Raw genomic sequence first — 23,863 nt, 5'->3', positions numbered from 1 at the left:
GATCGGCTGTCGTCCATCGTCCGTGGATCCGGCAGGTCGGTCGTCCGGACGATGGACGACAACGACTGTACACACGGCAGATTTTTGCCCAATAATTGGCTGATGCCGATTATTGGGCGATAAAAATCTGACATGTGTACGTAGCTTTACACTGATCCTTCACCCCTACACTGATCCCTCATATAGCAACCAAGCACATCTTTTTATGATATAAATAGTAACATTGAGGGCGGATTTACACCTATACACAAAAACGATGACATGTATAGGACACATAGGTGTGTTTTAGTAATGCACCCATAATGATTGCTGAGATTTATAAGGGCCAGACAAAAAAATGAAAATAGCAAAAACACATTTTTAAAAACGTGTGGAAGGGTAAAAAATGTATAAAAAGTTTTTATTTCTGTCTGTGCCTTCTTCTGCCAGTGATACCTTCTCTCCAGTTTCTTGTATAAGGGACAGAAAGTGAAAATCTAACTTCAAAAGAAGAATGACTGAAATTGTATCACATTTTTGTGTTGGGTGGACACCGGTATCACCAGTTTGCTAGGGGCTCCTTGAGCAATGAGCAGGTTCTGCTTCCCAGGTCAGTTTAAGTGACACTAATGATCTTTTTGGTTATCTGTAATGGTGACATTCTTCTCACTGGCCAATAATGTAAGAGGCCTTCTTCCCACTGATCACCACACTAATGTACAGTGATCTGTGGATATATTAATTATAAAAGAGGGTTCCCCGAAGACCTGGAAGTTGTTTCAAGGGTTCTCCCATGTTATAAAGGGTGAGACACTAAGGTAAATATATTGCCATCATTGGGAGCAGTGTAAAAATGTCTTTCTCAGCATTGTATAATGAGTCGTATAAAGGTCACACGTGCTGTACCCGACCATTCAGAAAATTGCTCTTATTGGTTAGCGGACATTTCACCAGCTCTATGAGGACTAGGTGGATGACCTCAGTTTTCTGTACTATAGTTTATCTGGAAGGTCTCTCGATGGCGTTGGTCCTTCCCACGATCGGGTCTTGCGTTGTCCTGGAATTCCTCTTCGTCCCGGTGCAGAGGAAGCGCTGGGCGCCGCTATTTCTTGTCTTCACTTTCATCTTCTTCTTCAGTCTTCTTTCTTCATCATTAGATGAGATCCCACAGGTAGGAGATGGGGTGATGTAGCCGCTGTGAAGGAGGAAAAAAAAGAGAGACGATCTCACTGCTTATGGGTGAGATTGGCATCTCTTTCCCTAGGAGGAAAAATGCCCCTTCTGTCTCAGACATGCGCAGAAGGAGCAGCCAGAGCCTCCCAGAATGCGTGACGTAGGGATGCCACTGCGATCAAGACTTAAAAACAAAAAATGAAACACCCAAATTTTTACCTTGTAAAGTAAAAATGTTGAGTTTAGGTACGCTTTAGGAAATACAGCTTGGTCTTCACCCTTCCACATACAGGCAGCGCTCTGGGCGGCCATGTATTTCTAATGGCATTCTAAACGCCCCTCACCAATGCTATACATGGCAAGACATGTTGAATTTGGGACTGGTATCAGTGACTTTTACCTTTTGAAGACACAAAAGGAAGTAGGACGAAATCTCTTCCTAGCAAGGACAATTGTTGGACAGTTCTAACTGAAACAATTGTTTTTCTTTGGCAGACTTCCTGTTCCTGTCACCCTATAGGACAGATAGGCTATATCTTCCCAATGGGGCACTGACATTACCTGCACGTTAATAAATCATTTTACTTTAATGGGTGTTGAGCATAGCAATCTACAAATACAATCAGAGGTCATTCCGCCAGTGCATTCATTATAACTCTCCTATCTAGGTGTAATTTATTATTATTATTAATAATAATAATTATAATAATAATAAAAAACAGTATTTATATAGCGCCAACATATTACGCAGCACTGTACATTATAGGGGATGTAAATGACAGACAGATATAGACAGTGACACAGGAGGACCCTGCCCCGAAGAGCTTACAATCTAGGATTGTTTATCCCTGACCTCACTTCACCCTACAGATTGAAGCAAATTTTCCTCGTTTTTCATACATTTACAACTAACTATTTATGATTCACAGACACCACAAGGACATTCTGTACATTACAATGCCGAGCTGACAGGGAGAGAGGAGTACCAGGGACTATTTTATTGACTGAGCGGAAGGATACAGTCCCCTGCCCTCCATGTAAATAGCAGCGTGTCAAAGTGTTGCAGGCACAGAGGAGTGCAGAGTCACCAGGAAAGGCAGCATGTCTAGGAAGGAGGATCCCATGGAGGAGATCATGGAGTCCAAAGTGATGTGGTACCCTGATAGCAAGAAAATCACACAGATGGACCAGTTCAGGGCCAGAGTCAACAACAATTATGGTCTGAGTCTGGGTGAGTGACAGCTGAGGATGTAAATACACAGGGAGGGTCATATGAGGGCTATGAACTCCCCAAAACACCCTGACAGTGGCTACAAACAATTAGTAAATCTATGATCTCATCCCAATCACTGGCCTGGTCACACTTTGCAATCCTTCATGAATAGGCTTCCTCACAGGATATACATTATATCCCCATCTCATCCCAGTGCAGGTTTATTATTTGTTTTGTTTTTGCATTGTAATAGTGTCATTTCCATGTTTTTCTTTTATTGCTAATCATTAACAATGTAGATATTTCATTGGCACAATCAAACTGCAGTGCATTTTAGTGTAACCTGTGTCCAATACCTCACAAAAATGTTTAGTATTCTTGCTCCTTTCCATCTGTAGGCCTGGAATTTGTCCAAATTAAGGGTGACAACACCTTTCTGTGCCCTGAATGCAGTGACAGTGTTGTCACCCTGAATGTGTGAAGTACAGCATCTCTCTGTAATGAGAACTTCAGAATTGCTGTAGGCCAGGAACACGTGCAGAGGCGTTCTCTTCCCAGAAGTTTGTGTTTTTCACCTGAAATGCTGCAGATGGTTGGATAATATCCAGGATGTGGCACTGGCTGGTACAAGTTAGGATTATGTTGTTCTTCTATTTTATGTTTTCTTTGCAATAACTAGGTGACTGGTTTGCTTTGATATATCCCATCCCTATGGTTGGAGCAGTGTACAGTGTGATGTGTAGTTATATACAAAGAGCCTAACAATACACAACACAGATACAGAGTGCTGGAATTTGTGTACCAAGAGAAATGGCCTGAGGCTAAAAAGACAGAACTAAGGGTGTGATTAGGACACAGATATTAGTTTTTATATAATTATTACTAGGAGAATGTGCCTGATCTAGGTAAGGAAGGGTGAGGCTATAACACATGCTGCAGAAGTGACCTTAGCTGGCAATATATGTGGGAAAATAAAGTGAACAGAATGACAGCAGACAGCATGTTCAGGAGAGGAAGGCAGCCAGTTTGGTAGAGGAGTGAAGAGGGTATGATGGCGGGCAGCGTGTTTAGGAGAGGAGTGCAGAGGGTATGGCGTTGGGCAGCGTTTTTTGGAGAGGAGTGCAGAGGGTATGATGGTGGGCAGCGTGTTTAGGAGAGGAGTTTAGATGGTATGGCGGCAGGTAGCGTGTTTAGGAGAGGAGTGCAGAGGGTATGACAGCGGACAGCATGTTTAGGAGAGGAGTGCAGAGGGTATGATGGCGGGCAGCATGTTTAGGAGAGGAGTGCAGAGGGTATGGCAGTGGGCAGCGTGTTTAGTAGAGGAGTGCAGAGGGTATGATGGCGGCCGGGGTGTTTAGGAGAGGCGTGTAGAGGGTATTATGGCAGCCAGCGTGTTTAGAAGAGGCGTGTAGAGGGTATGACGGCAGCCGGCGTGATTAGGAGAGGCGTGCAGAGGGTCTGACGGCAGGCAGGGGGTATGGCGGCGAGCAGCGTGTTTAGGAGAGTAGTTTAGATGGTATGATAGCGGACAGCATGTTTAGGAGAGGAGTGCAGGGAGTATGGAGGTGGGCAGCGTGTTTAGGAGAGGAGTGCAGAGGGTATGGCGGTGGGCAGCGTGTTTAGGAGAGGCGTGTAGAGGGTATGATGGCGGGCAGCATGTTTGGCAGAGGAGTGCAGAGGGTATGGCAGTGGGCAGCGTGTTTAGGAGAGGCGTGTAGAGGGTATGATGGTGGGCAGCGTGTTTAGGAGAGGCGTGCAGAGGGTATGGCGGTGGGCAGCGTGTTTAGGAGAGGAGGGCATGACGGCGGACAGGCCTAAGTATAGTATATCCTGCATTACAGAAGACACATGTTCATGTCACAGCAATGTAGTTTTGTATGGGACTGTCTCTGCTTATCATGGGACCCAGCACTATAGAAGTCTACGGGGCTGTGGTGTGTAGGGTGTATGTTAGGACCCTGGGTGTAAACAAACCACAAGCTCTCAGATCTTGGTAACTTGGTACATTTAAGGTCAAAAAGTATACAAATATGTAAAATCTATCATTTTAAACCCAAAAAAAGGGAAATTCTTAAAGCAATCATTTTAGTGTAATTTACGACCTAACTTTTCAAATGTAACAACTCATTGTGTAGCTGTTCCTGGCTGTAGTTGTGCATTCACACAGCCAAGAACACTGGTGTCTTTTGTTTGCTGTTACAATTGCTCACATCCTACTTCATGTAAACGTCCTACATCCTCAGGTAAACACATGGCTGCCCCTGTACTATATGAGTACTGGGATTTGTAGTCTGGTGTTTCTTTTTCTTTGTGTGCTGCATGGTCACATCAGATTGACTCTCCTGCCAGCTGCAAATGAGGGGAAATAGCTGTAAGGTAATGTACAAGCACTATCCACCATAAAATCGGTATTCAATCTTTTTGAGTCTATATGCCATTTATTTTCCCTTTTTAACCTGATTTCTATTAGCTAAATATTTGCATTAGTCCTGATCGATATTTATTACCATCCTCTGTTAGAAAGATTTACCTATGCTTCCTTTCCTTCAATGATCTCCATTTTTTAATGGTAATGGTAAACGATTGTCAAATTTATATATTTTAAACTAACGATCGGCTTGATTGTTACTTTATAATAGCCCTAATTTCCTCTGTTGCTGCAAATGACATTTTTAAAATCATTATATTATTAATCTCCTCCTCATTGCAACCCCTATTTATTGTACAGCTTTGCCTAATATGTATTAATATATACAAATATTTATATGTATATAAATCCTGTTTATTAATAATAATATTAATATTTATTAATCAGTAATATTTATTTTTTTCCCAATTTCCAAGAAAACATCAGAAATTGACCGTTTTAACCAGAAATACGACGATAGTGATGAACCTCTTGGTAAACTCCTAAAAACAGCAAATGCCGTTATTTTAATTGTGAGGTTTGGGGTGAGCAGAGTCTATGGCCATAGAGCGCTGTAGAATGCTTCGTGATGGCCACCTCAACCATATTCAGCTATTTAGGTGCCTGCAATGTTTACTGTTCTATTGGTTTGAATCCCAGATTTGTGCACTGAGCAGTCACCATGGCTGTTTCATACATTTACCGCCTACCAACACTGTCCATCGATACCCACACAGCATCTGCTTCCTTAATGGAGCTAAGAAATGTAATGCCAACTCCATATAGCTTCCAGTGTGATTTGTATCCAAGAATCAATTCAGAAATTTACAATGAATTGTTGCAATTTCAGCCCTGCATTGCTTGCTGGTTTCAGGCTTTTCCAAAAGGGGAGAGGGTTAAGGAAGTCAGACTACAGTGTCAAATGCCAGCAGTTTATTTTAATGCAACACAATGCATTTTTGCTTATTCCCTGTCTGGGGTGTTAAGGCTGCTTGGTAGTCATTCAGAATCCAATAATCATACGTTTTGGGTAAAAAAGATTGGAATACCTAAAAAATTAGTATCTTTAAAATGCCATCAGGCTGATACTGGAGAGATTTACCTTTTTGTATTTATTGAACCTCCCCTGTCCACCACTGATTATATCTGCAAAGTTTTCTCCACCACTGATCACTTCTGTACCCCTCCTCCACCATTGATCAACCCTGCACCCCCTGCTCCACCACTTATCCAGCACTGATCACCTCCGCGACCTCTACTCCTTTACCAATCACAACCCCCTGTGCCCACCTCTTCACTCCTCTTGTAACACTAATCCCCTCTGCACCTCATCAACCACAGATCACCTTTGCAACTTCCTTGCAACCCTCTTTGCAGCCTGTCTGCACAAGCTCCTATCATAGGCATTATGTACGGCTTCTCATACTGCTTTAGCAACCAGTCAGCTCCACCGATGTTATCCCCAATCCAGTGAGAAAGGTTCCCTGACCCAGTTTGGGTTTCAACTATTCCTTTGAGATATTATTCTGTATAGAATGTACTTGGGTTTCCACAGTGTTCTCCAACATCCAAGTGACCCTTCTGCAGAATCTACAGAACAATATACAGAGCTCCCTCGTATTGTTTTTTACGTTATAAAGCAGTGAATCTGACATTCACTAAAATATTCTCTGATGGAGACACATACCGTATACCTGGAAGACACACAGAGCCACCTTCCAGTGTTCTCTATCACCAAGAGACTTTCTCAATAGAATGTACAGCATAGTGTACAGGATAACCCATTGTTGCCACATTTATAATGTGAGCTAATTGCAGACTACAGATATAAGTCAAACATTTTTTACAACATAAAAAGATAAAATGTACAACTGTTATATGAATTTGTTTTCAAACCGCATTTCCATTCAAAGCTTAAATGTCTGTTTGCAGCATTTGCTCATGCCTGCTCATTATATAACCTTATTCTTAATTGAAGCCTGATTATCTACCTGTAATCAGATAATGTAGATAATGTAGCTACTAATAGCTTTGTAGGCCATGCTCTTTCATTAAAAATCGCTAAGCAGCAGTCAGCAGGTGCCCATGTAGTCTGGTAATGCTCCTCTGATTTCCCTGCGTTATGTCAACTGATTTCTAGCAATGAATACATGAGAAATCAGGAGTTTCTTGTAGGACACAGTTCAGCAGCCCTTTTAATGAAAACTGATGCTTAATGGGTTTCTCTGAACTGAACACCTCTTCTTCCCGTTGATCGCTCTCAACATGGGTTTTTTATTTTGTTAATTGTTGCGGGAGCGCTGATTCTTGCTTGGACAAATTACTGTGGACAAGTAACCAGTGCTCGGGGTGTTTTGTACCATACAAGCCAAATCCTGCTGTTTTATCTTAACTCCATCTACTGAATATTCTCACTTTTCCTTTTTACCCAGCCAATCTGTTCACCAGTCTGGACTGATGTATAATACTTGGTACATCTAGGTATGGTGTGTGTGTGTGTGTGTGTGTGTGTGTGTGTGTGTGTGGGGGGGATGATATTCTCTCCCCTCTCAAGATTCATTGTTATAAGGAGGCAAGGAGACAGTCTTAAGCTCCATAAATATTCAATAAAATACATTTGTTTGTTCACTTTGTGAACAGATTTGCTTGCAAATAGATGTGTAATTCCATTTGTTCATGGTATTATCCAGAGAATCCGAACTCATAGCAAAACCAGGTCCTGCATTCTTTTTTTACAATATACTGCAGTTGGGTAAATCAACTTTGCTTAGGATCCACCCCAACATTTGATTGGACAATGAGGGAGTTGCCGCATATTGATGTCGTTCCTCTGCCTTTCATTTTATAAGTATGTTCTCAAGCTGCAGAGAACAACCCTATTCTTGCATAACAAGTGGGGTTCAGGGGTTATATGTAAAATGTATGTGTGTGTGTGTATAACTGCATCTATGTATGTGTGTGTGTGCATATTTATATATATTTATATATTTTTTATATATATATATATATATATATATATATATATATATATATAACAGATTACATGTAGATTTGTATTATACCTGAAGATAATCATACACTCAATATTCATTTATTGTAGGGCAAACATTTGAGTTGCCACCAGAATAGGATTAATGAGGATACATTCAGAGGGGACACTTGTTCCAGTGACAGCTGTATAATATTGGAATTCCCCTGACATTGGAAATCTATTCTCTAGTTGAGGCTGCAGGACAGGAATTGAGAGGAATCTCAGGGGAAGATAAAGATGGCAAACAATAGTTCACAGGAGGTTTTGACTATTCCCTAGTCTTATCAAAATAAAGTTTGTTTTTTATATACTTTGTTGCATGTACTTACTGTATAAGGGTGCTGACATGGCAAACCCAGCAAAAATATTGAATGTGAATTGCCATAGGTTGATGGAAACATGACAGATACAATGCGTGGTGTTCAGTGCTGGTCATATTTCTATCAACAATGTTGGATCCAAGCCAGGAAGCCTGTAGCCTGTAAAAACTCCTACTCTAGATGTTTGGTAAAGCAGCACCAGACCAGTTCAGCATTGTTGGAAAGATGCCACCAGCAGCACGAAGGACATCCTAGGACATGGAAGTTGTTTGTTTAGGATTACAGTTAACATGCTCTGTGTTTGCCTCTATGTCTGTACCAAAATGCTATTCTCTATGCCACATACAAAGGTTGCCTCTTCATGAAAAGGGGATTTGAAATTTATAGCTTCTTTTAAGACCATAAAAAGTCCCAAACCAGGGCATAGAACTGCCTGGCTACAAAGTCATTTAGGTGACACTAGTGTTCTGCAAAAATCAGTTATATATTAATGAGGTCAGGCTGGTCCTTAATTGCAGAAGGCACATTCCCTGTACCTTTTTGCAATAAAGTAACCTAACTTGCCTGATTGCAGTTTTATAAAATACACCCTTTTTTTTACATGTCCTCATTACATCATGAGTACTGCTGTTTTCTTTCTTCTCCTCGTACTGATTTTGTTCTTCGCTCATCTTGATTGGCCTGGCCAGGATGGCGAAACTCCTGTGCAGGCAGCTGTAGGGGCACTTCCTTTGCTGAGCTGCACATGTGCAGCAATTTTTGGTAGGAGAAAAGATTGCTCAGGCAGGTAAGTATGTTTTTTTTCAGAACGAACAATGCCTGTCCCTTTCAGCAATGAATTACTGCCTATCCGCAAATTTTGAAAGTTGAACTTCAGTTCCACTTTAGGATTTGGAAACGTATTCTCAGACAGGTTTGTACTGCAGTAGAACAGGGAATGTGTGTGTTTGACTGGTTCTGATGTCAAGTTCTGTCCAGTAAGTCTAACTAGTGCCTGTAGAACTGCACCAACACATTTAGGTATTCTTACCAAGTGGAGTAACAGGGAATACTGAAAGAATGGATAATGGTAATACATTTTATAGGGATGCTTAGATTGGATGCAAGATAATCGAATTAATGTGACATTTTTATGTGACTATTTATATTTGCATTAATCTATAGATCCTGAATCTTTTATTATCTTTTTTGTGTGGTTCAAATGTAGCAATCAAAGTTTAAACTGCTAAAACCCAAACTGAAAACCCCTTGTATTGTATATTGTGGATTCAAATTATGTGTGATTTTATAATTTCTCAGCTGGGCTTCACACTGAGCTTTCGAGCAGAAAGAACTTTGTTTTATCTATGAAATAGGAAATATTAAGGCTAGGCTCATACCTACATTGAGTTAGCGGTGTGTTTTCCTCTTCCATACACCAGGAACTGCTGCCTCTCAGGAGACGCTACATGGTAACATCTCCCTTCCACAGCCCTATGAGGAATAAATAGGGGTTGCAGTGAGCAGTACTAGTACTGCTCACGTCCTTGAGCTGTCAAATGTGCAGTTGCTGGTAGGAACCATCATTAGGAACCATCTTTGCAGTGTTTAGGAGGCTGGCAAGGTGCAAGCCTTGGGGAGCTGTGCAGGATTGGGCAATTTAGAGGCAGGTCTGACGTATTATTTCATTACAATTTAGATTTATTAGGTGTCCACAGGTATTCCGACTCCAAGTAAAGGCCGTGGGATCTTAAAAACCCTAACCATAGCAAGTGTAATGTTTTCCATGAGCCATTAGGTGCCTAAGCATATACGCAGTGTTCTCCCCAGAAATTTTTTTCAGCTGGGTGGTAGGAAGCTGTAGCCGGGTGGTAAAAAAGGGAGTGTGGCAAAACACGGCAAATTTAGTGCTCCCAGTTGTTTATGCCATGGGTATCCAGTAACCTCTTATTGTTTCAGTGTTCTACCTTCTTCCAATTATTTGTTACAACTTTGTAATGCCTGCCCCGTTAGTATATCCAATTTTTCTACTCTATGCACACAGTGCTGGTCACCTAGGATTGGTAATGGGCCATAAGTGCTAGGCCCCTAGGATTGGTAACAGGTGGTAAGCGCTGGGCACCTAGGATTGGTAACTGGCGGTAAATCAAAGAAGAGAAGCAGACAGTAGTTTCATAGGTATAGATTTGTGACAGGTAGGTATATATTTAGGGGCCCCACCCCAATGCTCCTTGCTATGTTAGTGGCCCCCGGGGACCCCAATTTGCACTTTCAATTTAGGACTCCTAGATGCACTTTTCTCTGAAACAGCAACCCCAAAGTTAAATTTTCATAACTTTTTACATTTGTGACCCCCCATATCTTGAAATTCTTTAAATCTGGGGGCCTGATCTGGCCTGATTCTTTAAATCTGGGGGCGGAGCAACCGGCTAAAAACCTCTGGGGAGAACTATGATATACGCATCATACAGCCCTCCTAGATTTTCCCACTTCTGAATATACATACACTTTAATCAGCAAGTTTAATTTCCTGATCACATTTTGAATCTATTAATGTTTTAATGGTTTACTGAATTTTTCTCTTGCAGCCAATTACAATGAACTCTACCAGTGGTCTGTGGAATGCTATCCAGAATTTTGGGCTGAATTTTGGGATTTTAGTGGTCTTGTGTACTCACGCAAGTATGATGAGGTATGTAAGCTACTTTTCCTAAATTTTCTTAGTTACGTTGAAATTACTGCAAAGAAAGCCTTTACTTGTGTCGTGCTTGTTTCTGATTCGTTTCTTCCCGTGTGCATTAAAATTTGCAGTAAATCATAAAAGACCTGGCATGTGGACATCTAGCACCATCTAGTCCTTTCCTCCCCGTCCTTGTGATGCCTGTCTCATCACTTTCATTCATTGGATCATTTTGGATAGATAACGTTGGCAGCCCCAGCAGAATCAAGGCTCAGACTTGAGCTTGTTCAGTCCCCCTGCCATATGATGCTTCCCAGACAGCTCACTAATAACGGTTGTCATCCACAACTGCAGCTGCCCACAAAGTTACTGTGATAGGGTCATTTGGGGATGTCTGACAAATGCCCACCAACCACCCGTCACTGCTCAAAAGCCTGGGGGCCTCTGGTTGTGCTTGTATAGCAGTAACCACACCGCTTCACAGGAGCAGGGGACAGCCGGTGTTAGCAAACGCCTTCAAAGATGCTTTGTTTACATGAAGGATTTCCCATTATTTTACAAATTGCATGTAAAAAACATTCCTAGTGTATACATTTGGTGTATTCTTAGCAAGTTAAGCGGTTGTTTTTTAACCAACAATAACCTTATCGACAAAAAAATACAACAATATGGTAATATATACTGTTACTATTACAGCTATACTGGAAGTGTAATACTGTGCAAAAAATGTCATGCAACTAGCCCTTAGGCATCCAAAGAAATTGTGCCAATCAAAAATGATCTGAAGATTGTATGTATGCTGAAAATGCTTGTTTTGCTATCCAATTGGGTTGGAAATTCACAAGAGATTGGGTCAGCCCCAAAATAATGTCCAACTTAACAAACCATTAGGTAAATAGGTCTAAGTCTGTGGCTGTCATGTCAGAATCAGTAACCTGGGGTCATATGCTATTACAGTTTAATTGTTTATGTGTCTCTGGTATTGATAGCAGACATTTTCTGCTATCATTTAGATATTCTATTGTCATTTGTTTTTGTGTTCTGTATTCTATTACTTGAAGGTGAAAATATTTATTGTTTGGTGATTAATGCTTGTTTTTAGGTCATTGACCGGTCCAAAGGGATTGCTGATGTTCCAGAATGGTTTAAAGGGAGCCGATTGAATTATGCAGAGAACCTTCTAAAACATAAGGAAAATGATAAAATTGCACTATATGCTGCACGTAAGTGTTGCCGACTATAAACCTATAGTTTTACTGCCTGCATGGTTTATATTTTAATTTCACCATAATCCAGGTACTCCCTTTCAGTCAATAATCATGTTTTGCCTTTTTCCCCAACTAGAACACTGTTTCAGTTATAAAATTAAATATTTGTAAGAATAGCATATGTGGCTAAATAATATGCTCTTTAAAAGGGTTAACTTAAGTTTTTATTTTGGCTCACTAGTAGTACACATATAGCCAATCTTTCTAGATGGCAAGTATCTAAAGATGCTTAAAGGGAAAAGATGCCTTCATAGTATTAAACATTAACTACACAAGCAGTGCTGAATATGTGCTTAATCATTGCCTGCAACCACAGAGGCATTCTCCAGCTATTGCTGAATATAACTGACCTTGCTTTGTTAACATACTGGCTGCAGCCAAGGGGAATTCCCGGGACAGCTGTGATATCCGCAGGACAGACAGTCCATCCGAAATGATTTTTTTCTTATTGGTTTTGTGAACAGCATTAGGACAGTATATTTGGCAGACTGCACATGCTCATGACCCATTGCTGGTTGTAAGAGATTTGTCTTGCCTGATTTTTCTGCTTGCTAGAGTAGTTTAATCCTATGGGGTAGATGGCTAAAATACAATTTAATTTTAATAACGTGATAGGGAGACAGATATTTATGTTTTAACTATATTCAATTTATTCACTTTCATTGAGAACAAGGTGTAGTTATCCTATTAACACAGTGGTCATTGTACTATTCAACAGAATAATCTTTTGTTTACTTGTCAACGGTTTGTAGGTATTAAATATTTTATTAAGTCACTCTATGCAACCCTTTCTTAGAATTTCCAATGTGATTAAACAAAGATGCATTTCTTATTACTTTCCTTAGTTGAAGGCAGAGAGAATGTTGAAAAGGTAACTTTTGAGGAGCTAAGAAGAAATGTAGCTTTATATGCAGCTGCCATGAGGAAGATGGGAGTTGAAACCGGAGACCGTGTTGTTGGTATGTACTTGTTTACTAATGCTATCAGGTTTAGGTACCAATATGTGAAGTTAACATTAATGGAATCCAACTCCCAAGTTGATATGAAGTCTGTGTCCTATTTGTGATGATAACAATAGTAGCTACTGTAATTAATTTAAAACTAGCAAAATGAGGAAAGAAATGCAAATAGGCAAAATAGAAAGTAAAATGATCTGACAACAGGGTCCCTTTAACATGTTAATATATTTTTAGAAACATTTTAGCGTGGCACTTTTTCTTCTTCCTTTTCTCTAGCATTGTCGCCCTGTCACAAGCACTTTTAATAAAGCCTTTAGACAGCCATGCCAATGAAAAAGGACTAAGGCACGTTCAACCATTGTCACAATTAGGAAGTCCTAAGTATTCCCAGTATTTTCAGGAGTGCATGCATTTACTCATATAGTGACTACTAAAGAAGCTGCAGGAGACCAGTAATACTAGTATACAACAAATGCTCTATTTAGAAAATAAAACAAAACTTTGGCAATTGTTTATGTCATGTACTGTTAATATATTAACTGCATGCTCTTTTAAAAAGATGGTTTACATGTTGTTTTAGGCTATCTTCCAAACTGCATTCAGACCGTGCAAGCCATGCTGGCAGCTGCAAGCATTGGAGCGATTTGGAGTGCCACTTCCCCAGACTTTGGAGTCAATGTAGGTATCCCGGATGTACTTGCATACATTTTCCATTCAGGCAATTTTTGTGTGTGCCAGTACAGTTGACATTCCAGTTCTGGTTACATATCTAAAGTATTTAGCTACTTGCACGCTGCATTTGACTATCGCCTGAACGCTTTACTTTACACTGCACTTGTGTTAGAACACACACGGTGGCTCAGAGGTTAGCACTCTGGCCCTTGCAGCGCTGGGTCCCAGGTTTGAATTTCGGCTAGGTAACTATCTGCATGGAGTTTGCAGGTTCTTCCTGTGTTTTTAAGGGTTTCCTCCAGGTACTCCGGTTTCTTCCAGCATTTAAACAAAAAAACATGCAGTTAGGTTAATTGGCTTTCCCTCATTGTGGTAATGACATTTGACTATGGTAGGGACATTAGATTATGAGCCCTTTTGAGACACAGCTAGTGACATGACTATGGACTTTGTACAGCGCTGCCTAATATGTTTGGGCTATATAAATACTGTGTAATAATATTAATATTCTGCTGCCATTGATAATGCAGCACTCTATAGGTGAGGGCACTGGGCGGTTCAGTATCCAACGCTTGTTATGGCTAAAGGTTATGGCAAACTATATCTCCAAACATCCAAATGGCAGAATTGCATAGCTGATGGATGTGTTCATCTTTCATATACCATTAGATTTATTACACACAAACACTGAATACTAGACTATGTTGCTGGTTTGAAAACCCTGTAAGTACTCTTGCTTTAAAAATTAGCCCATTTTCAAGGCACCACAATTTGCATGCTTTTTGTAAGCAAAAGTTATATCTCATTGATCATCTCTAGTGTTTACTGAGCATACAAATTAGGATGGCACTGCCTGTACCAAAAGATCCCACAGTACACATTTTCCAGCCCAGTATGCCACTGGCTCTTTTATGTATCGGGCCATCTGGTTGAAGATATTTTGTGCTTTGACTGTCAGAATAATGTGCCAAGTACTCAATTTTCCCCCCACCCCTTTTAAAATCTTTATTATGTCACCAGTTAGAAAATTGCATAGTACACAGAGAGGTTGCTCGGTCTTTACTGAAAATGTCATTCTTTGACCAGGATAAGATAAAATGGAGCTTTTATTACACCATGGCTGAGAGAACATATTCTGTACATGCAATTACAAATTAAATCCTATTTTTGGTCAGCTTATAGAAAAGAAAGCTAACCTTTTACTGCCTATTCTGTGTTGCAGTCTATTGTAACTGTACAGTTTTGTTGTAATGTTTAAAGCTAAACATTCAAATTGGCTGATCTTACACCCACATACAGAAGTTGTCTGATCTTGTTTTAAATCTATTAAGGTTAGGTGAACTGACAAGTAACTGGCTTCATGCTGATCCCAGATCAGTCACTTGCCAATGCGAAGATAAAGATGGCAGTTCAGGAGCTTGCAGCTTCAAAAAGTCAGCGGCGGCTGCTTCTATATTTTTATTCTTGTTACCTTTAGGATAATTGGGCCTAATTGTTTACAGGGGAAAAGGTTTAAGGTTCAGACCTATTACACAGGTCGACAAAAAATTTACTTTGATCATCAGAAACCACAGCAAATATTTGGAAATCAGTTTTTGAGCAGATTTCAGATGTGTTTTCAGTTTTTCCCTATACTAATATACTATTATACTATTATACTACTAATATACTATTACTATGTACGTACATGTATTTTGTACTCAAACGTAAGCACCATTGAAGTGAATGTTAATACATCTTCAGTGTGAAGTAAAGTAAGGCACACTGTGGTATAGATCTACTGAACAGTGTCAGTCAGGTACCATTGTTTCTTCAGAAAAGCTTGGAGGATCATATTCATGTGTACTCGTTGTCTCGATTGTCGCCGTATAGTATCCAGCAGTAGTCAGCCATCATACTATCATTCCAGAAACCTTGGTAGCGGTGCTCCATTAACTGAATGTCCTGGTGAAAACGTTCTCCTTGTTCATCACTCACCATACCAAGATTTTCCAGGAAAGAATTCTAGATGTGAGGGCAAGAAATGTATTTTTAATGACATGGGACAACCCACTTTCTGGTATGAATCAAGCAGATTCTGAACTCCTTCCTTGTATGCAGGAGACTTATGGTTGGCCAGGAAATTTTCACACAGCCACTTGAATGCATCCCAAGCTTCTAGCTCAGCTGCTGAGAGAGATTGTTTGAAAACATCATCCTGCAAAACAGACTTGATCTGTGGCCCTATAAACATCCCTGCCTTCATTTTTCCAGTGCTTATGTTTGGAAACGTCTCAACAAGGTACTGAAAACCCATGGAGTTTGATTAACCCATGGCCTTTACAAGGTTCTTCATCAAGCCTAACTTGACACGGAGAGGTGGCAGAAATATTTTATGTGGATCAACCAGAGGCAGAAACTTGACACTGCTTGTTCCGGGCTTATAGGTATCTCTTGGTAACTAATCACACTTGACATAATGGTCTCCTGTGGATCGGCTGTCCCACAGGTATAGGAAACAGCAATATTGTGTGCATCCTCCTTGCATACCCATCAGCAAGCCAATGACTTTTAGATTCTCACAGATGTTCCACTGCTGTGTTTTATACTGGATTGCTTCTAGTAGTAACTTCATGTTGTCATAGGACTCCTTTAGGTTAACGCAATGGGCAATTGGTAAACTTGGTTTGGATTTACCATTATGCAGTAAAACTGGTTTCAAGCTTCTTTTAGAGGAATTAATAGAGATACGCCATTCAGATGGAACATGCTCTTGTGACAAATTGTTAATGAGTGCATTTATATCATGACAGTAGCACAGTGAGCCATCACTAGTGAAGAACGTTGTCAAGTTATGATTTTGTTTTTTGTAGTTTGTTTCAGTTAAACCCTTTGTAAGCAAGTGCTTCTGTTTAAGCCTTGAAGCAAGAAGTTCTGTTTTGTCTTTGGAGAGATTTAGATCACGAACTAGATCATTCAGCTCCGCTTGTGTGAAGGTCTCTGGTTCTGAATGTTTATCGGCCGAGTAGTCAGGATCAGATGATTCGGGGTTGTAACTGGCTGCAACTCCAGCACATTCCACATCACCTTCAACAGAAGCAAGTCCATCATGTGGTGGTACTGGAACTGGCAATAAATCATCATGGGGAACAGGCCTTTTTGCAGAATCGGGATATAAAATTTTTACCAGAGAATCCACTTTTGTTGATGTGGCAAAAATAGCAGTTGATTAAATGGTCCTGCGGTTCTCTCTACACCATCGGGATTGCAAATGGCATTGCTGCTTTATCACGTTGGAACAACTGGTACAGATGACATGTGGGGCCCAAGAATTATCCTGATCACCAAGTGGACAGCTGAAATATAATTTGTATATATTTTTAAGTTCTGTGGTAATTTGGCGACGTTGTGCTTTTGTTTTGAATTAACCACAGATGCAACAGAAACTGTCTGGATCAATAAGGCAATTTCTAGGCATGATGACAAATGAAATCAATCGCAGTTAGTGCCGTCTCTAACTTTAAAAAAAGAAAACTGTCATTAAATGTTTTAATATGTTAAGGCTATTTATTATGAATTTTACACAATACATAATTAGCTGCAGCAGAAAAACTAGACGTGCTAGAGAAAAACTGAACAAAAATACCACAAAAGCCTGCATAAAATTATATCTGATGAAATGACATGTTGACCTGTGTTATTATGAATATTACACAGTATTTATATAATGCCGACATATTACGCAGTGTTATGTCACTATCTGTCCCACAAAAGGGCTCACAATCTAATGTCCCCACCAAAGTCATATGTCAATACCACAGTCTAAGGTCATTTTTTTGGGGGGGGGGCAGGCCAATTACCCTAACTGCATGTTTTTGGAACTAATCTACCACAAACTGTGAAGAGTAAGTAGCCTTACTGAATACCTTCTGTTTTCTTACACTGCCTATGCTTCTTTAGCAGATCAACCCTAATTCCTTTTTAAAAATTCTAAAAAAAAATGTATTGAAAAAAAAGTATTGGTAAGTATTCAGGTAGAGGAAGTTGGGTAATGAGTTAATAGCTCATTTTAGGGATTGCTTAGTTGGGTAATGAGTTATTAGCTCATTTTAGGGATTGCTTAAGTGGCCAGGTAGAGAATGTTCTGTAAAGGGTTAATGGCCTATGTTAGGGATTGGTCAAAGGCTTTAGGGTATGTGAAGGTTTAATAGATCATTATGGGGATTGGTTACGTGTTCTTGCAGGGTAGTATTAATTGTTAGAACATTCTTTTATATAGAAGATTTAATGCTGGCCAGCTAAACTATTCACGTTTGACTCTTATGTTAAAAGCTACCGTCCCAGGTTTTGGGTTTTGGCACTGAATACAAAAATAAAATAAAAGGTACCCTACACATAGGGCTGTGGAGTCAGTACAAAAAACCCCCAGATTTTGACTCTCATTATGAATTTTCTTTATTCATTGAATGCACATAACATACCTGATATTTTATCACTGACGTGCAAGTGAATGACTGGAGGTTCACATTCTGCTAATCAATTTTATCTCCCCACTACCCTCTAAATACTGTTCACCAACAGAGGTACATGCTAAAAGTTCAGCCCCAGTAAGAAGCCTAGGTCATGGAGAACATAGGTCACCTAGTGGTGATCTGGCTCTGTGTACATTCTAAGGCAATGTGCAGTAAAGGGTAAGGGTAAGAAAGCATTACTCTTCTCTATGGCAGAGTTTCTTATCCAGGAGGTTCCTAGGGGGTCCATGAGCAATCGGCAGTTTGTGACTCTGTTCAGTTTAATGGACGCCAATGATCTTTTTGGCTGTCTGTAAGGGTGACTTCCTTTCCACTGGCCAGCAATGTAAGAGGCATTCTTCCCACTGATCACTACACTAATGTACTTTGATTTGTAATTATAGTCAGGGTACCCTGAAGACCTGAAAGTTATTTCAAGGGTTCTCCTATGTTAAAAAGGTCAATAAAACTACTCTATGGGCTATTTGAATAGGGTGTGCAGTGGGCAGACAACACTTCAACATTTGATATGTGCAACATTCATAATAGATATAAATGTAGATTTAATAAATAAAATCAGATTAATTTCACAATCATGACAATAGTTGCATGTGTTTAAACCTATTACAAATCAAAGAAAATTCCCTTCTAGTAATGGATAATCACAATAAAATTATAAATGTCTGACCACCCTGGTCCAAGAATGTCAGCATAATTGCTCAGATGGAGCAATTTATTTAAGAATGTATCTATGAAATAGGAAATTTTCACATACTGTATTTCATTACAATTATTAATACTTATTAGTAGTCGGAATCAATAATCTGTTGCAGACTTTGTCTCCAGGTACCCAAATTTTGCTTCCAACTCTCCTATCTCCACAGCTCTGCATACACATATCATATACATGAAATAATACAGATATACACACACATCATGTTGTATTCTAGGTTGGACTAATTGGCTCCTAAACTGCACACGTCTACATTTTATATGTTACTTCTTATACCTGAACAGTTTTGCTTCCTGGCACAGCTTCCTTCTCACAGAGCTCATCTGTATGCTGTCAGTATTGTGTTTACTTGGTAAGCAGAGGTGTGACTAATATGATTGCACAACTGGAATGAAGTCAAAGTCAATACTTGGGTGATATGTGGCCTGTGTAATTTATACATTCGTCAGAACTGAATTGTACCAGTTTGTCAGAATGGAAAATAAAGAAAAAGAAACACTAACATTTGTTTACAGACATGTGTATATGAAAATGTGGTGGGTGGATGTATGACAAGCTAGGAGATTTATAGTAAATCTACTGTAAGGTATATCATCATGTAGGTACGGTCTGCAGACCATTTTAATCCATTTAAGTGTTAATGGATAACATTGTCACTGGGATTGAAAAACAATCTTTTTTTAAGAGAGACAGATAGCACTAAAACTTGACAAGACATCTATTCCTGCCTAAAGTCTGATATTAAAATACAATTTATTGTTTTAAAGCAAGAGACATATGTTTAAAACAGACTCAAATTCACACAAAACCTCTCCAGTTAGTAAACAGTCTTGTAAACAAATTCTTTGCCCTACCTCCAATGTAAAGGCCCATACAGGAATAGAATATGGAGAACTTCCATTGCATTTCATTGTTGACAAAAGCTCCTTGCTTATTGTTGTGAGAGAACAATGGAAGCTTTTACTGCAGATCATTCTTTCTGATGATGCTGATTGCATAACTGTCATGCCAATGCCTTGCTTGTAATGATTCCTGATTTGCCTGGAATAAGAATAAAGATTGGGAATTCTGACACCCAGGGGCTCCCTTAAAAAGCAGTGGTATGGCTGCACTGCACATTTATAAAGCACAGTGATATACTTCTCCGGTGACAGTGCACTTTCCATCTAGCTGAGAGAAGTTTGTGGGGTTACACCGGCTACACACTGCAGAACCTTCTGATTGAATGAGATGAGTCAATGTTTATGTAGAGAAACCCCTCATAAGGGAGAGCACAAAGGAAAATCTGCTATTTGTTATAAACAAGTCCCTTGTTTACACCATGCATGCTCTGGGTTTGTTACTCAAAATTTATGTCAAGAACCCTAATTAACAACTGTTGAGATATCAGACCCCTAGGGTTTGCAAATGTGTCCAAAAACTCCCAAATTTGGATTGCTAGAAGGGACAGGTTAGCACAGCTGTTGTGTTGGAGAGCAGGGAATAGAGCCTGGGTACACAATAAGAAGATATACACGGAAAATACGTTTCTATCAATTGATGCTCCTATCAATCCATTTCTTTACAAACAAAAAAATAGCGTATTCTTTTTTTTTTTTTTAACTATAATAAAGCTGGTTTAAAATAAACACATAATAAGATATTCCTGTCATTAATAATCTAAAGGAGAACTCCACCCAAAAACACAATACAAATAAATAGCCCAATAAAAGACACAAAAACTATACCAGCGTTTGCTGCTTTTTTCAACTTCATCTGCAAAACTCTTCACCATAGTTTGTTTTTATATTCCAAGTCTCATACCAAACATCATTCAAAACCCTTTGTGACCCAAACACCCCAAATATTTATTGATGTATTAATTATTATTTAGTTTTCTGCTGATTGTTCAGCTTTTAATAGAAAGGAAATATTCAAATCTGATGTGTGAATTTTCCAGCTGCTAACAATAAACCAATTGGGTATTATACACCAGGCATATCTATCACCTTTCCAACTGTTTAAAATGATTAGATTACCGACTGCAGTATGTCTAAATTGTCACAAATAAGATGTTCTACTTTGGCAGCAGATTTAGGAATGTCCGGCTAGCAATTACTATACTGCAGGAGGAAGCAATTTCTTCCGTGACAAACATGAACTATTTAGGTCTTGTTTTATTTCATTTTTGTTATGGCAGCAGAAGGGTTTTAAGAAAGGGATTTTTTTTTTGCTTGTTAATTCCACACTATGTTTTTAAATAATTGTTATAAGCAAATGGCTAATGGTCTGGATTTCTTTTTATGTTTGGTGTCCCTGGTACAAATTACCATTTGCATTTTTATTAATTTTATGCCTTCTGTCACTCCAAATACACTGCTGACCCCTTTCTTTTATTACTCAAATCAATGACCTGACACATGAAAGTTAGGGAGATTTTCAAAGACCTCATATATGTAATTCTGGGCAGCATGACAGCCAATCAACTAGCATTTTCAAGAGGGAAGGTTTAGATTGGCAGCCTCCATGTTTCTTTTACTGTCAGAAGTTATTTGCAACTCTACCTACATCTCCAACGATTTCTACTTCTAAACGTTCCTCCAAGTAATGCATGTAATCTTTTAGACTACATTCAGATGCCTGTTTTAAGGTTTTCTACTATCAGTCCTACTGTTTTGCAAGAGCTCCCATCACTTCCTGTTTCTAAAACACAACAGGAAGCAGAAAGAGGTCTCTACAAACTGGATATAGGCATTTGGATATCTGCCATGTTAACATGGTCAATATTCTCAGTTTTACGGGGGCAGTTTGAAAAATGACAATTTATTAAAACTTAAAATACTGAATGCAGATGTTCAAGAGTTCACAATACAGAAATAAAAGTTTTGACATAATCCTATTTTTGTTGTGGTAATGTATAGTAAGTAGGGATAAACACATAAGACAGATCTACTTATTTTGTTGCTTCTGCCATGCTGTTCTTTAGGTGACCACCAGAGAGCAGCAGAGCCTCATAATCTACAAGCTCATTGCTTCCACTGACACGAAGAAGTATTCACAAATTGTAATAAACTTTTATACTTACAAAGAGGACATGAAAGTGTTCACCTTATTTTCAGGTTTTTATTTCCTTTGTAAATGTTCACTTGTCCTGCAATTCTCACTTCATTAAAAATCAATCATTTCCCATAATTCTCCATACCCGGACAGTCAGTTGTTCTGGTCTCAGCGTCATTGCACCAAATCATCTTCGAGGCCACATTTGTAAATTAATAAGCCATTGCAGTATCTCTGCTCTGACTCAGATTTTAGGAGTACAATTCTGTGTTTTGGTGCCGTCATCACACTTTAATTTAACTATTGTCTTATGTGTCTTTTCACAGTATTATATTCAACCCAATGACGTAAAAACATTTACATCAGTCCTTTACTTTACATACCAGAGTATGAAAGGAAATTTTAGTTGCATAGAGCTTGAAAGAAAATGAGTGGTTTAGATGGAACCAGTTCAAGATGATGGCAATGGAAATGGTCAGATAAGCAGATTTCTTTCTCTGAAAACATTACAGTGGGAGAAAAGCTTATGATTTTCTCTTCTGTACTAATTAAGCACATTTGTATAGTGTGAGCAAGAACTGTCCTCACTTGATGCTTTGTAGGTCCACACAGAAACCGCAATGTGCAAAATGGCTACATCTTCCTTTCTTCCTTCCTTCCTTTCTTCTTCCTAATTTGCATTTATCAACTGGTAAGAATAGTTGGAGAAATATAGGAAATTCATGGATATCTATTATGGAAGCAATTTATAACTTGATTTCCAAGTGATTAGGTTTTAGCAGTGTTTGGTGTCGGCAATAGGATCAGCAGGAACAATCATTCTTCGTACACTTTTCTTCTCCACAAATTGTTATTCTATTGAAGGCAGCAATTCTAACAGCAGCTATTAGCCATGTGTTATGGCCTCAACTGAGAGTATTTGACACAACATTAAAATTGTGACGTTCGAGTGCGCTGGACTTGGATCCTGTTGTGAAGAGAATGTGTGTGTGTTTTTTTTTTTTTTTTTTAATGGAAATAGGAGGAGAAGCTTCTAATTGCAGCTCAAACAAATTGGGAAGACTGCCTGTGACAAATTTAAATGAATGTTGGATGACCCATTGCTTTATTTTATTTTCTCCAAAAAGAATAGGACCTAACCATGCAATATGGCTGCCTGTAAAGAGGAAAGTAATTGTGTGTTTTGTCTTTACTGGCTATATGGTAATTTTTTGGAGTTGAGAGGGTTTTTGATGTATGTTAAAGAGAAACTTACTCCCCTATCAAATATAAAGTGATTTATTAAATAACATTATTAGTTTCTATGGTATGGACATTTACATATACAGTTAATGAGCTTTAAAAAAAGCTCTTGTTGTCCTCTGTAGCTGCATAGTCCAAGAACAGTATTTTTGAGGAAGCAGCATTGCTACAAGCTCATAAAAAAGTAAAACTTGTATGGTTGCCATTAATTCCAAATTTTCCTATTGTGCTTTCTCTTGTAATGTCTTAATAATCGAGCCAGTTTTGAAGATTGTTGCATAAAGTAGGTTTTTCTATTTATGATTTGTCTTTATTTTATAGGGGGTCCTGGACAGATTTTCCCAAATTCAGCCCAAGCTGATTTTCTCTGTGGAAGCAGTGGTTTATAATGGAAAGGAGCATACTCATCTAGAGAAGCTGCATAATGTAGTAAAAGGTATAGTATTCCCATTGCATTGGTTTGCCTGAATATTACACCAGGTAAAGCACACAGCACCATCATTCTAGCAGCATGTAAGATGTTACTTTGCTGCCTTTCTCCTCCATATAAATTATGGGGCATATGATAGAGTTTGTCATCCATCAAAGATCCCCAACCCTTGACTGCACATGAGCTGTGCTTAATGTTAAAAGTTTTATTGTTAAAACTTTAAAGAGTCTATTTGAACATGTATCTAATTC

General features: G+C 39.1%; 1 protein-coding gene across 1 annotated transcript in view; it reads left to right on the top strand.

The window, feature by feature from the left end:
- Nucleotides 1-2,208: 2,208 nt before the first annotated feature.
- The window catches only part of AACS (acetoacetyl-CoA synthetase), a 52,477-nt gene continuing 30,822 nt past the window's right edge, over nt 2,209-23,863 (top strand). The window contains exons 1-6 of the mRNA XM_072415759.1: nt 2,209-2,383; nt 10,691-10,794; nt 11,885-12,005; nt 12,896-13,009; nt 13,590-13,687; nt 23,504-23,618. Coding sequence (XP_072271860.1) covers nt 2,254-2,383; nt 10,691-10,794; nt 11,885-12,005; nt 12,896-13,009; nt 13,590-13,687; nt 23,504-23,618 — 682 coding nt within the window. The 5' untranslated portion in view covers nt 2,209-2,253. The remainder of the gene's footprint in view (nt 2,384-10,690; nt 10,795-11,884; nt 12,006-12,895; nt 13,010-13,589; nt 13,688-23,503; nt 23,619-23,863) is intronic.

Source organism: Pyxicephalus adspersus, chromosome 6 (genome assembly GCF_032062135.1).
Source record: "Pyxicephalus adspersus chromosome 6, UCB_Pads_2.0, whole genome shotgun sequence".
NCBI lineage: Eukaryota > Metazoa > Chordata > Amphibia > Anura > Pyxicephalidae > Pyxicephalus > Pyxicephalus adspersus.
Note: the sequence above shows the minus strand (reverse complement) of the source record. Positions and strands in the feature narration are given on the sequence as shown.